The sequence below is a fragment of the Myxocyprinus asiaticus genome, chromosome 32 (assembly GCF_019703515.2).
Source record: "Myxocyprinus asiaticus isolate MX2 ecotype Aquarium Trade chromosome 32, UBuf_Myxa_2, whole genome shotgun sequence".
In the NCBI taxonomy this organism is placed as follows: Eukaryota; Metazoa; Chordata; class Actinopteri; order Cypriniformes; family Catostomidae; genus Myxocyprinus; species Myxocyprinus asiaticus.
The window spans coordinates 6,431,917-6,444,427 of NC_059375.1; the positions used below are offsets into that span (position 1 = coordinate 6,431,917).

At 38.8% G+C, this 12,511-nt stretch overlaps 1 protein-coding gene across 2 annotated transcripts in view; it reads left to right on the forward strand.

Annotated features, from left to right (window-relative positions):
* LOC127422924 (ataxin-7-like protein 3) overlaps positions 1–2,913 on the forward strand; it is a 57,381-nt gene extending 54,468 nt beyond the window's left edge. For both annotated transcript variants that reach the window (XM_051666782.1, XM_051666783.1), the window contains exon 8: positions 1,936–2,913. In XM_051666782.1, the coding sequence (XP_051522742.1) occupies positions 1,936–2,015 (80 nt within the window). In that variant the 3' untranslated portion in view covers positions 2,016–2,913. The remainder of the gene's footprint in view (positions 1–1,935) is intronic.
* The last annotated feature ends 9,598 nt before the right edge of the window (positions 2,914–12,511 follow it).

The following is a 12,511-nucleotide window of genomic DNA, read 5'->3' on the forward strand; positions in this document are numbered from 1 at the left end:
TTGCGTGCTAGTGATTACATGATTACAATGACATAATATAAGAAAGATTCCACACAATTTTGTGATCAGTAATCAAATAAGCAAATTTGTGACATTAACTGTAACTCATTTTGTAGTACAAAAGGACAGGGTTTCTTTCATTGAAGCACTTTCTCAAGATGCTCTGTTAAAATTCGCATGCAGGATCATGATTTTATCATCGGGATTTGAACAAATTTTTCACTCAAACTGTGATGCTGTTAATATCATTTGTAATGAAAAATAAACGATTAAATTAGAAAAAAGCTAAATTTTCACAAGTGGACTCAAACTTTGGAAAAATCACATAAATGACCATGGATTTTATACACCATAATTGCCAAATACTTTAAGTGCATCTTGAATTATTAGATTTTAGTATGAAAATATCAATGAATCAAGTTTCAACAACATAACGTCAAGTGCTCCGAAGTAATGCATCTGTGCAAAGATGGCACTTTGAATTGACGCTGGACATTTCATTTTTACAAATCCATCTTGCTTTGATCCTTGAATCCTTTCCTTGTTTCCTAAGAGGGAGGAGCTAGGAAGCAAGGAAAGGAAACGAGGATGCTTAATTTCAGAAATGAACATTTTAATTTATGAATAATCGATTACAAATTTTTTGTGTGCTTTTGAGAGTACTCAACTAAAAAAAAAAATTACTCAAATGTCCCATCACTAGTTGTAGTGTTTAGTGTAACATTTAGTGTTTAGCATGTGTGTTTTTAACTGGATGTTGTTTTTTTTTTTGTTTGTTTTTTTAATGATGGACGAGTCTAAATAATTTTTTTGGAAATCAATATTATGCTACAAATGCTGTTGATTGAGTTTAAGAAATGTTACTTGATATGCTGTCTTAAAAACATGGCACTCATTGCGCAAGACGTAAAATTAGTGAGGTGTGACTCAACACAGATTTCCACTTGTATTTTTACATAAATCAGTATCTAAAAAAGCGCAGACTGAATGCAAAAACTGACAGCTTTTAGACGGAAAGATGTTCAACAAACAAATGGGGAAAATATGTATAACCTTTTATTGCAACAAAACATTATTATAGTAAATTGTTGAAGGTGCTGAATTTGTTACACCAGCACTACTTTGAGCCTGTGCTTCAAAGGGGGTGAATATAAAGACACAATTTTAAGGTTTTAGCATAATGTCCATGTCAAATAAACCAAATTTTAGAAACTTCCCCAGCTGAAATATTTTTGTTATTTTATTTTTTTCCCTAAAGTTGTAGGGACTATACAGTAACTCTGTGGGTATTAAAGATTGAATATCCATATATTCTGTTTCAGAACAAACTTTCCTTCTGTATCATAATTTTTAAGACCATATATGTTTAAATCCCAGAGATATGGGGCTGTCAATTGGCTTCATAAGTAAATTGTTTAATTTTACCAACAAAAAAAAAGCATTTTTATTTTCCCATTTTTGGACTCGCACCATTGGCAAACAAGGGCTGCTGAAGTAAACAGATTTTATTAATTTGCCTACCTATCTTACCAAGAAATATTTCTGCCACCTTTTTAATGTTATTTTTTGACACTGTTGACACAGAATGACCCACTTACCATTTAGCACAGCATGCTGTTGGCGCATTAAAACTCTCAAAGTTTTGCATCTCTTTATTTATCCCCTTTAATGCACCACTGCTAAAAATATGAAATACAGTATATTCTGTAAAGTAGTTAACCTCACTAATCAATTAGTCTGTTGCTGGAAAATTAGTCGATCATCTTGCCCATCCCTAGTTAAACATGTCGGTACATGTTGAAAACTATAACACACACTAACAACCTTTATATTACTTATTGAAAGATATTGCATATATCTATATAACATAAATAGTACATTATAAGTGATGAATCTCTTGTGGTGAATCACCTGTGGTGAATCTTTTTCTTGTAGCTTTGCTGGGCTCAAAAAGACGTGTGGAGAACCAGGACAGCTCCTATGTGTTGCTAAGAGACCAGACATTTTCTCAGTAATACAGTTTGTTGTAGAAGTCACTCAATCCCCACAGTGCCAAACGGTTGACCTTACGATGGGATTGTTGGAGCTGAATTATGCTGATCAATGGGGAGGAGATATGGACAAATTCATTTAGTTAACATTAGCTTTTTTTCCCCAATGTTTACCTTTTTTTTTTTTCTTTTTTTTTTACTTCTGGAATATTTGCACAGTTGCTCATGTCTTGCTCGTAGCTTTGTGCTGGTCTGACACAATGACATAAGATAGAGGAACGTGCAGTGCTCTCAGGGACAGAGTTAGAACTCATATCGGCCGCCAGAATCAGATGAGAGTCATAGATCCTGGGCCAGTTGACCTCTCCCTTTACAATGAAACAGGATTCGTACAAAGTTACACCACCTCATATGTGGCCTCCCATTTTGGGTGGATTTAGCAGCAAGATTAATTGGAAAAAAATCAAGATCTGTAATCAATGTCAACAATTACCGATCAGGTTATTACTACACAATTTGTTAACATCAAATATTATGGAGAATCATGATTCAGTAGAGTATATTCTTTTCTCTTTAGTTCCAAAAGCCAAAGTGTGGTACAGTTGCACTATATTATGTCATAAGTTTTAAAGCACATTATCATAATACTACTTTTTTTTCAATGGTAAGTTATTGGTTACAAAGAGAGCAGAGTTTGGCATAGGTCTCCAAAAAGAATGAATCAAGGCTTGAGAGTATCTTTATCATTGTAACTTTTTTCTTTTCTCAATTTCTTATGTATTAGATGTTTACAGTGTAACGTGTCATGTGCAGTCTCACTTTGTATGTAACTGTGTAAATATATTTGACTAGGTGAAAGATGCTGCTATCCTGACCTTGAGCCATACGCTTATGGGAATGTTATCCAATAAATGATTAGAACTCTGAACATTCATCAAATGTGTTCAATACAACATATATTTCAGAAATGTGGGTGAAAATCATCACATCCTGCTTTGGATTATGGTTTTAGCACAAGATTCATTGGACAACAACTGTACCCCTAACAAAAATCCCATAGTTATCATAGTTTCCACCAAAATACCATGGTAGGTACAATTATAAAACTGTGGTATCATGGTATCAGCCACTATGTCATTAAAAAATATACACTAACAATGTAACAATAGATAAAGGAGAAATATGGTTACCAGATTACATTATCGTAAGGGATCATAAATAAGTTCTTGAATGTCAGTAAACTGATTTGTTTGATTAAACATCACATCTAGTAAGGTTTGAAGGAAAGCTTCTGTTATATTCAAATGTAAGAGTTCCAAATGCACACACTAATAATGTGCTACAATCCAGGATTGGTAAATTCACAATATAAGAATCATCTGCCTTGCAGTTAATGAATGAATTTGAATTAAATTGGCCAAACCCTGCTGCATGTTATATTGGAATTTAAATTGTAATGACAAGAGGAATTTACTGATTTGGAATTCAAAGAAACTAAACATGGTCACATGGCAGAACATTTTCATTTAACACAAGTTTTGTGGCAAAACATACAGAATTGCATCTTTAATTTTGACTAATCATGCCTTTTTATTTCCTGATATAATAAAAAAAAAAAAAAATAAACTGATTAGACATACACTGCCTGGCCAAGAAACAATTTGCATACTCTAATATTTAGCTTTGATTATGGCGCGCATTTGTCATGGTATAGTTTCAACAAACTTATGCAACGTCACAACATTTATTTCCATCCAGAGTTGCATTAATTTGTGTCCGAGATCTTGTATTGACGACGGGATTGTTGAACCACTCTCTCTTCTCCAGCACATCCCAAAGACTTTCAGTGATGTTAAGGTCAGGACTCTGTGGTGGCCAATTCATGTGTAAATGATTCCTCATGCTCCCTGAACCACTCTTTCACAATATGAGCCTGATGAATCTTGGCATTGTCGTCCTGGAATATGCCCGTGCCATCAGGGAAGATAAAATCCATTGATGGGAAAACCTAGTCATTCAGTACATTTCAAGTAGTCATCTGACTTCATTTTATTGCCACATAATGTTGCTTGGCCTAGACCTGACCAATTGAAGCAACCCCAGATCATAACACTGCCTCCAGAGGCTTGTACAGTGGGCACTATGCATTGCTTCATGCACTTCCCTTCTTACCCTGACGCACCTATCACTTTGGAAGTGGGTAAATCTGGACTCATCAGACCACATGACCTTTTTCCATTGCTCCACAATCCAATCGTTCTGCTCCCTAGCAAATTGAAGTAATTTTTTCCCGATTAGCTTCACTAACAAGTGGCTTTCTTGTGGCCACACAGCTGTTTAATCCTAATCATGTAAGTACTGGTCGCATTGTGCATGTGGAAATGCTCTTATTTTCACTATTGTTTTTTTTTTTTTTTTTTTTTTTTTTAAATTACATTTTTGTATTGATTCTTACATTAAATAAAGAAGAGTAAAACATATATACATGGAATCAACATTTAAACACCACAACCACCCCTCCCAATCCACAACCTCGCCTTGACCCCGAACAAACATCCCTGTGGTCACATATGAGTATATACACGATTATAGACACACACAAAAAATAAATAAATAATAATAATCACACGTCCAGCAATGTCAGATATCCGCCCCATTTCTCCATAAACAAATTCAATTTCCCTAGACTTCTAAAAGACCCTTTTCAAAGGCCGCCAACCTCCCCAACTCTGATCACCACTCCTGAAATGAGGGTGCTCCAGCCAACCCCCAACCCCTGAAAAGATTCAGTCTGGCCATCATGATGCTGGTTAGGACCCAACTCTTTATGTGTCTATTATCAATGTCGATGACCGCCCCATCGCCCAAAATACAGAATCTGGGGCAAAATGAAACCTGAGTGCCCAGTACATCACACACAAGACTCTGAACCTTAAACCAAAACTCCTGGATCTTAACACACTCCCAAAAGACATGGGTTATGTCTCCATCCTCTGACTGGCATTGCCAGCAGGTGGGTGTGTCTTTAAGACCAAGCCTTTACAATCTAGAATGGTTCAATAGAATCGATCTAAAATCTTGAATTGCATAAGGCGCACCCTTGCATCTCTAGATGCAGACTTGATGTTTTTATAGAATCCTAGCCCACTCTCCCTCCTCCAATACCAAGTTTAAATCTTTAACCCATTAACTCTCGAAGAAGAAGTTGAAGCGCCATCCCCCAGACTCTGAATTAGCAGTGAGTAATACACTGATGCCTTATGACCTTTTCCAAAAGCAGTAATCACCACTCCCAGAGTATCTGCCACTTTATTGGGGTGTATGCTACTCCCAAATATAGTACAGAGCAGGTGGCACAGCTGTAAATATCTGAATAACTGAGATCTGGGAATCACAAAATGTTGAACCAGATTTTCAAAGGATCTCAACACTGTGTATTAACCTCCCTCACAACCCATACTGACCAGTAGAAAGGGGATTTATTAATACATAATTTGGGGTTAAGCCATAAACTCGAGGCAACATTTAAATAAATGTCCGAATTAAACACTCTGGACACTTTTGTCCATACTGAGTGTATATGCAAGATAACGGGGTGTAATTTAACTTCTCCAGTTTGTTTGATAGAAAGGTTTTGCAATGGCAAAATAGGGGCAAGAACTTCCTATTCAATGCAAAACCAGGGAGGGGCTCTCTCAGATGAAACCGACCAATGAGCCAAATGTCTGAGACTGAACGCATAATAATAAAACAAAATCTTGGGTAGGCCTAGCCCACCTTTATCAAATTGCTTGAAATAAGAGAGGGGGAAATCTATAGGGAGTGACTGTAGTAGGTAGTTGAATTTTGGAATACAATTCATTTTAATAACATTAACCTTCCAATCACTGATAAATGTAATGAAGCCCACCTGCCCACATAGCTCGAAAAATGTTTAAAGGTCAAAATGAACAAAATGAAAGTAACTAAATCACACAAATTTGCTGGGAATAAAATACTCATACTTAATGCCCTGTTTGGGCCACTGAAAGGCACCCAGCTGAAAAACCATTATCGGGCAGTATGCTGTCAGCCAAAGCTTCAGATTTAGACCAATTAACTCTATCCCGAGAACTTGGAAAAGGAATTAATAATTCTGTGGAGTCAAGGCATAGATCTAGAAGGGTCTGAGACGAATAATAAAATATCTGCGTAAAGCAGAAGCTTATGCGCCACACCTCCTGCCATCACCCCTGGAAAATCATCCTTCTTTCTTATCGTGGCTGCTAATGGTTCCACTGCAAGATAGACCAATAATCACCCTGCCGGGTGCCCCTATCCAGAGTAAAATAATCTGAAATTAATCTATTTGTTTGTACCGCCGCTACCGGTGTCTATAAAAGATTCCCGACCCCATATACAGGTGCATCTCAATAAATTAAAATGTCGTGGAAAAGTTCATTTATTTCAGTAATTCAACTCAAATTGTGAAACTCGTGTATTAAATAAATTCAATGCACACAGACTGAAGTAGTTTAAGTCTTTGGTTCTTTTAATTGTGATGATTTTGGCTCACATTTAACAAAAACCCACCAATTCACTATCTCAAAAAATTAGAATACATCATAAGACCAATAAAAAAATTTTTTTAGTGAATTGTTGGCCTTCTGGAAAGTATGTTCATTTACTGTATATGTACTCAATACTTGGTAGGGGCTCCTTTTGCTTTAATTACTGCCTCAGTTTGGCGTGGCATGGAGGTGATCAGTTTGTGGCACTGCCGAGGTGGTATGGAAGCCCAGGTTTCTTTGACAGTGGCCTTCAGCTCATCTGCATTTTTTGGTCTCTTGTTTCTCATTTTCCTCTTGAAATACCCCATAGATTCTCTATGGGGTTCAGGTCTGGTGAGTTTGCTGGCCAGTCAAGCACACCAACACCATGGTCATTTAACCAACTTTTGGTGCTTTTGGCAGTGTGGGCAGGTGCCAAATCCTGCTGGAAAATGAAATCAGCATCTTTAAAAAGCTGGTCAGCAGAAGGAAGCATGAAGTGCTCCAAAATTTCTTGGTAAACGGGTGCAGTGACTTTGGTTTTCAAAAAACACAATGGACCAACACCAGCAGATGACATTGCACCCCAAATCATCACAGACTGTGGAAACTTAACACTGGACTTCAAGCAACTTGGGCTATGAGCTTCTCCATCCTTCCTCCAGATTCTAGGACCTTGGTTTCCAAATGAAATACAAAACTTGCTCTCATCTGAAAAGAGGACTTTGGACCACTGGGCCACAGTCCAGTTCTTCTTCTCCTTAGCCCAGGTAAGACACCTCTGACGTTGTCTGTGGTTCAGGAGTGGCTTAACAAGAGGAATACGACAACTGTAGCCAAATTCCTTGCTCTTGATGCCTTGACACCAACCTCAGTCCATTCCTTGTGAAGTTCACCCAAATTCTTGAATTGATTTTGCTTGACAATCCTCATAAGGCTGCGATTCTCTCGGTTGGTTGTGTATCTTTTTCTGCCACACTTTTTCCTTCCACTCAACTTTCTGTTAACATGCTTGGATACAGCACTCTGTGAACAGCCAGCTTCTTTGGCAATGAATGTTTGTGGCTTACCCTCCTTGTGAAGGGTGTCAATGATTGTCTTCTGGAAAACTGTCAGATCAGCAGTCTTCCCCATGATTGTGTAGCCTAGTGAACCAAACTGAGAGACCATTTTGAAGGCTCAGGAAACCTTTGCAGGTGTTTTGAGTTGATTAGCTGATTGGCATGTCACCATATTCTAATTTTTTGAGATAGTGAATTGGTGGGTTTTTGTTAAATGTGAGCCAATATCATCACAATTAAAAGAACCAAAGACTTAAACTACTTCAGTCTGTGTGCATTGAATTTATTTAATACACGAGTTTCACAATTTGAGTTGAATTACTGAAATAAATGAACTTTTCCACGACATTCTAATTTATTGAGATGCACCTGTATTTCCAAATTCTTAAAAAGATAATCCCATTCTACCATATCAAATGCCTTTTCAGCATCAAGTTAGATGGCCACGACCGAAGTCTGATCATTCGCCACTGACTGCATAATATTGATGAAACGCCTAATGTTATCTGAAGAGCTGCGGCCCCAAATAAACCCCACCTGATCTGTATGTATAAGAGATGTCATAACTTAATCCGTTATCCAGAATTTTTGACAATATTTTATGTCTAGCTGGATCAGGGTAATTGGACATAATTATTACACTCACTTGGATCTTTGTCCTTTTTAAAAATCAGACTGATCCGGGCTTGGGTCATGATTGGCGGAAGCTTTCCATTCTTTGATGATTCCGTATAAACTTCTAACAAAAGTGGAGCCAGTTCTGTAGCATAAGATCTAAAAAATTCAGCGGCAAAACCATCTGGCCCCGGAGCCATGCCTGTAGTCAAGGCCTTAATTACCTCGCCAAGCTCCTCCAAGGTTATCTCAGAATCAAGAGAATTTTTCATCAGTTTAGGTAGTTCTAATGGTTCCACAAAGTTTCTAATATCTTCATCGGTAGATGAAGATGTGGAACTATAAATATCAAGATAGAATTCTTTAAAAGCATTATTAAAATATTTTACCACCAGCAGATTTCACTGAGGGAATGGTAGAAAAAGACTCTCTCTGCTTTATATATCTAGCCAAAAGCTTCTCTGCTTTGTCCCCTGACTCAAAGTATGACTGTCTTGCCCTGAATCACCAAAACTCCACCTTCCGTGACAAAATAATATTATATCTGTATTTCAATCGGGTCAATTTCCTGAGGCCATCAGATGGCATTCGGCACTTCAGCTCTGCCTTGGCACTTTTAATATTCCTTTCCAACTCCACGACTTCACGTGCTTTGGATTGTTTGATGAATGAGGCATACTGTATACTTTTGATGAATGAGGCATACTGTCGGATCGACCCCTAAGAACCATTTAAGTGCCTCCCAAGCCACGACCACAGAGGATACTGAGGACCAGTTGGTCTCCATATAAACATTGATTTCAGCCTTTAACATCTGTTGGAAATCAGGATTTTGCTAAAGGGATACATTAAAGCAGCAACTATATGACTTCTTTTTCTCCATATGTGGCAACACCTCTAAACTCACCAGGGTGTGATCTGAAACTAAGATGTTTCCAATTGAGCAATCAACAACAGATGAAATGAGGGACTTAGATACCAAAAAAATAAAATAAATCTATTCTAGAATAAATCTATACAAATTTATAGTTCCTACCAGATGGGTTAAAAAGTCTCCAAATATCTGTAAGACCAAGATTTCTTTACAAATCCTGTGAAGCATCAGTGTTGTTCTAGGGGGCTACACACTTTTGCTTCATTATGATCAAGGACTGAGTCCATCAATAGATTAAAATCTCCTCCCAATATTATATCATGAGGGGTGCCAGCGGCTTGCAACATCCCTTCAAGATCTATAAAAAAGCCCTGATCATCAGCATTAGATGCGTAAATATTAGCCGAAATCAACCTTTGCCCCTGAATTTCTGCTAATACAATAATGACTCTTCCTAATTTATCTTTACTCTGTTTGAGGCATTTGAATTGTAGATGTTTACTTATCAATGTAATGACTCCCCTGCTCTTACTTGAGTCAGCACTAAAGAAAACACACCCACCCCATATCTTCCCAAATTGTTTAGCTTCCTGTGGGGAAAGATGCATTTCTTGAAGAAACATTATATCATATTTCTTGCGTTTAAGAAATAACCTTCCTTCTTTTTATGGGGAGCTCCAACCCATTCAAATTCCACATGGAGAGAGACAGTTCACTCATATTAACATTTAACATTTTGTTAGAAAAAATAGATTGTGTGTCAAAAATAAAATTATAAAGACCATATTCCCCATTAGTGCATCAATCAAACCCCGAACTTGCCCCAAACCAAACAAACAGAAAAAAGAAAAACATGCGCATTAACCCCACGCACGACAGCGCCAACTGGCGTCCATCCCTCTAAACTCAAACAGTCCATGTATGCCTACGAGAGCCCCCTCGACAACTTTGCCATCAGAATGCTCAAGTCCAGTGTTTCTATAAAAATTTTGTGAGACAGAATTACACAACAGAAGATAATCTATAAAACAACCTCCAGCCAATAGGTGGAATAAACACAAAGAACTTATGTTCATCCACATAACTGTCACAAATGTGTGTTCATCCACAAAACAAGCTCCAGCCGCTAGTGGAACCAGCAAAAAAAAAATAAAACAGACCTCAAACGGTCAAGTGAATGTTCATTGAGGTGGTCCACTTGGCAACGTGAGTACCACAAAATAACTTACTCAATCCATTGACATTTTGAAAGTCATCGCTTGCTGGGGACATGTAAATATTTTGTGGCCATCCTTAGCATTTGGCCAGGAACATCAGTGCAAAAGCGACCTTCCATTGATGTAAGGGTTTCTTGCATTCCTTGAATTGATCACATTTCTCTCTTGTCAAATTCAAAAAAATCTGGGAATAAGAAAATGCTGTGGTTCTTCCAAGAAAGCCTTACTTTACTCCTCGCCTTGTGTAACACGAGATCTTTATCGGATGATCTCAGAAATTTGGCCAGAATTGATTGGGGCCTGTCTCCCTCAGCGGATCACCGAGCTGGAACCCTGTGAGCTTGCTCGATTTCCAGCTTATGGCCTGTTATGTCGAGCAGACTCGGGAAGATCCTGTTCAGGAATTTCATCATATCCCGACCTTCGTCCTCAGGAATTCCAACAATTCGGACGTTATTCCGCCGGTTACTATTCTCCATGTCCTCCAACTTTTCCCAGACGCGCTCCATATCCACCTTGGTCGCTAGCGGATTAGCAGTTAATTCCCTCTCCAGTGACTCCAGATAATCGATCCATTTCTCGACATCCCCCACTCTTGTAACCACCTCATTGAATTTTGTCTCCATGACAGTGATCGATCGACGTATTACATCAAGATAATTTTTTTTAAAAAAACCCACTTGGCACTCTCACATTTGGAGAACAAAGACACATATGTCAGAATGCTTGTTCGTTGACTTTAGTTCATCATTCAACACCATCATCCCACAGACATTCACCAGCAAACTCTCCACACTTGGACTTATCACCACACTTTGCAACTGGATCCTGGACTTTCTGACAAACAGATCTCAGGCAGTTATGAGCATACATCAAACTCTCTTACTCTGAACACTGGAGCCCCTCAGGGTTGTGTTCTCAGTCCCCTACTGTTCACACTTCTCACCCATGACTGTCACCAGGCACCAGAACAATTATATCATCATGTTTGCTGATGACACAACATTTGTGGGGCTCATCACTCATAACAATGTGTCAGCGTACAGAGGAGATGAGAGAACTTGAGCTGTGGTGCAGATACAACAACCTATCCCTTAATGTTAGCAAGATAAAGGAGATGATTGTTGACTTCAGAAAGTCTCCTGTGGACTACTCCCCTCTGCATGTCAATGATGCGGAGGTGGAAATAGTCCAAAACTTTAAATTCCTTGGGGTCCACATCACTGAGGACTTCACCTGGAGCCAGAACACCACCTCCTTAGTGAAGAAAGCCCAACAACAGCTCCACTTCCTTAGGAGACTCAAGAAGGACGGTATTGTTGTGTTGTGTTATTGCAATGAGAAACCACTTGAGGGCGCTGTTGGAAAAAGGATTGTGAGGAGGGAGGGAGAAGAACAAAAGCTGGAAGAACGACAGTCGCACGTTTCTTTGACAAATACTTTATTTCCTTTTTACAAGTGTAGTATGCCACATTTTTGGCGACAAGGGTGGCCATTTCTGTGCCTTTACCTGCACCGTTTATGCCTTGCCCAGGCGAACCAACTATTTCTTTCCCTACTTGGTTGAAAATGTTTGAGAACTACTTGCTAGTTATCAATGCTACCGGGGATAATTGGCCCAAGGAAAGAACGCGTGCAGTTCTTCATCATGCATTTGGTACAGAGGGACAAAGACTGTTCTCTACTTTACCAGATACGGGTACTAACTACACTTCTGCTGTAGAGGGACTGAAAAAGCACTTTGTTCCCAAAATTAATGTGATTGCGGAATGTCACAAATTTCGCCAGAGAGCACAGAGGCCTGATGAGACGTTTACACAGTTTCTGGCTTCGCTAAGCGAGCTAGCTGCAGTGTGTGAATTTGGTGACATGGAGGAGCAAATGCTTCACGATCAATTCATAGAGCGTGTTGCCAATACACGAATACGGGACAGACTCTTGCTGGAATCTGATCTGACCCTGGCTAAAGCTACTACACTGGCTTTGCAAATCGAGGATGGATTATGGAATGCTAACGTTCTCTCCGATGCTACTATTGCTGCTGCTGCGTCGGTGAGAGCAATACACAAACAGCCGAGGGAGAATCACCAGTGGGAAAACAGAAAGCTGTGTTCAACGACTACACTTGCCACAGTTCAAACTACCGGGAATCAACACTCCTGCTATCGATGCAGATCTAATTACCACCTTACTAATAAGCCTTTATGCCCAGCGGCTAAAGTTA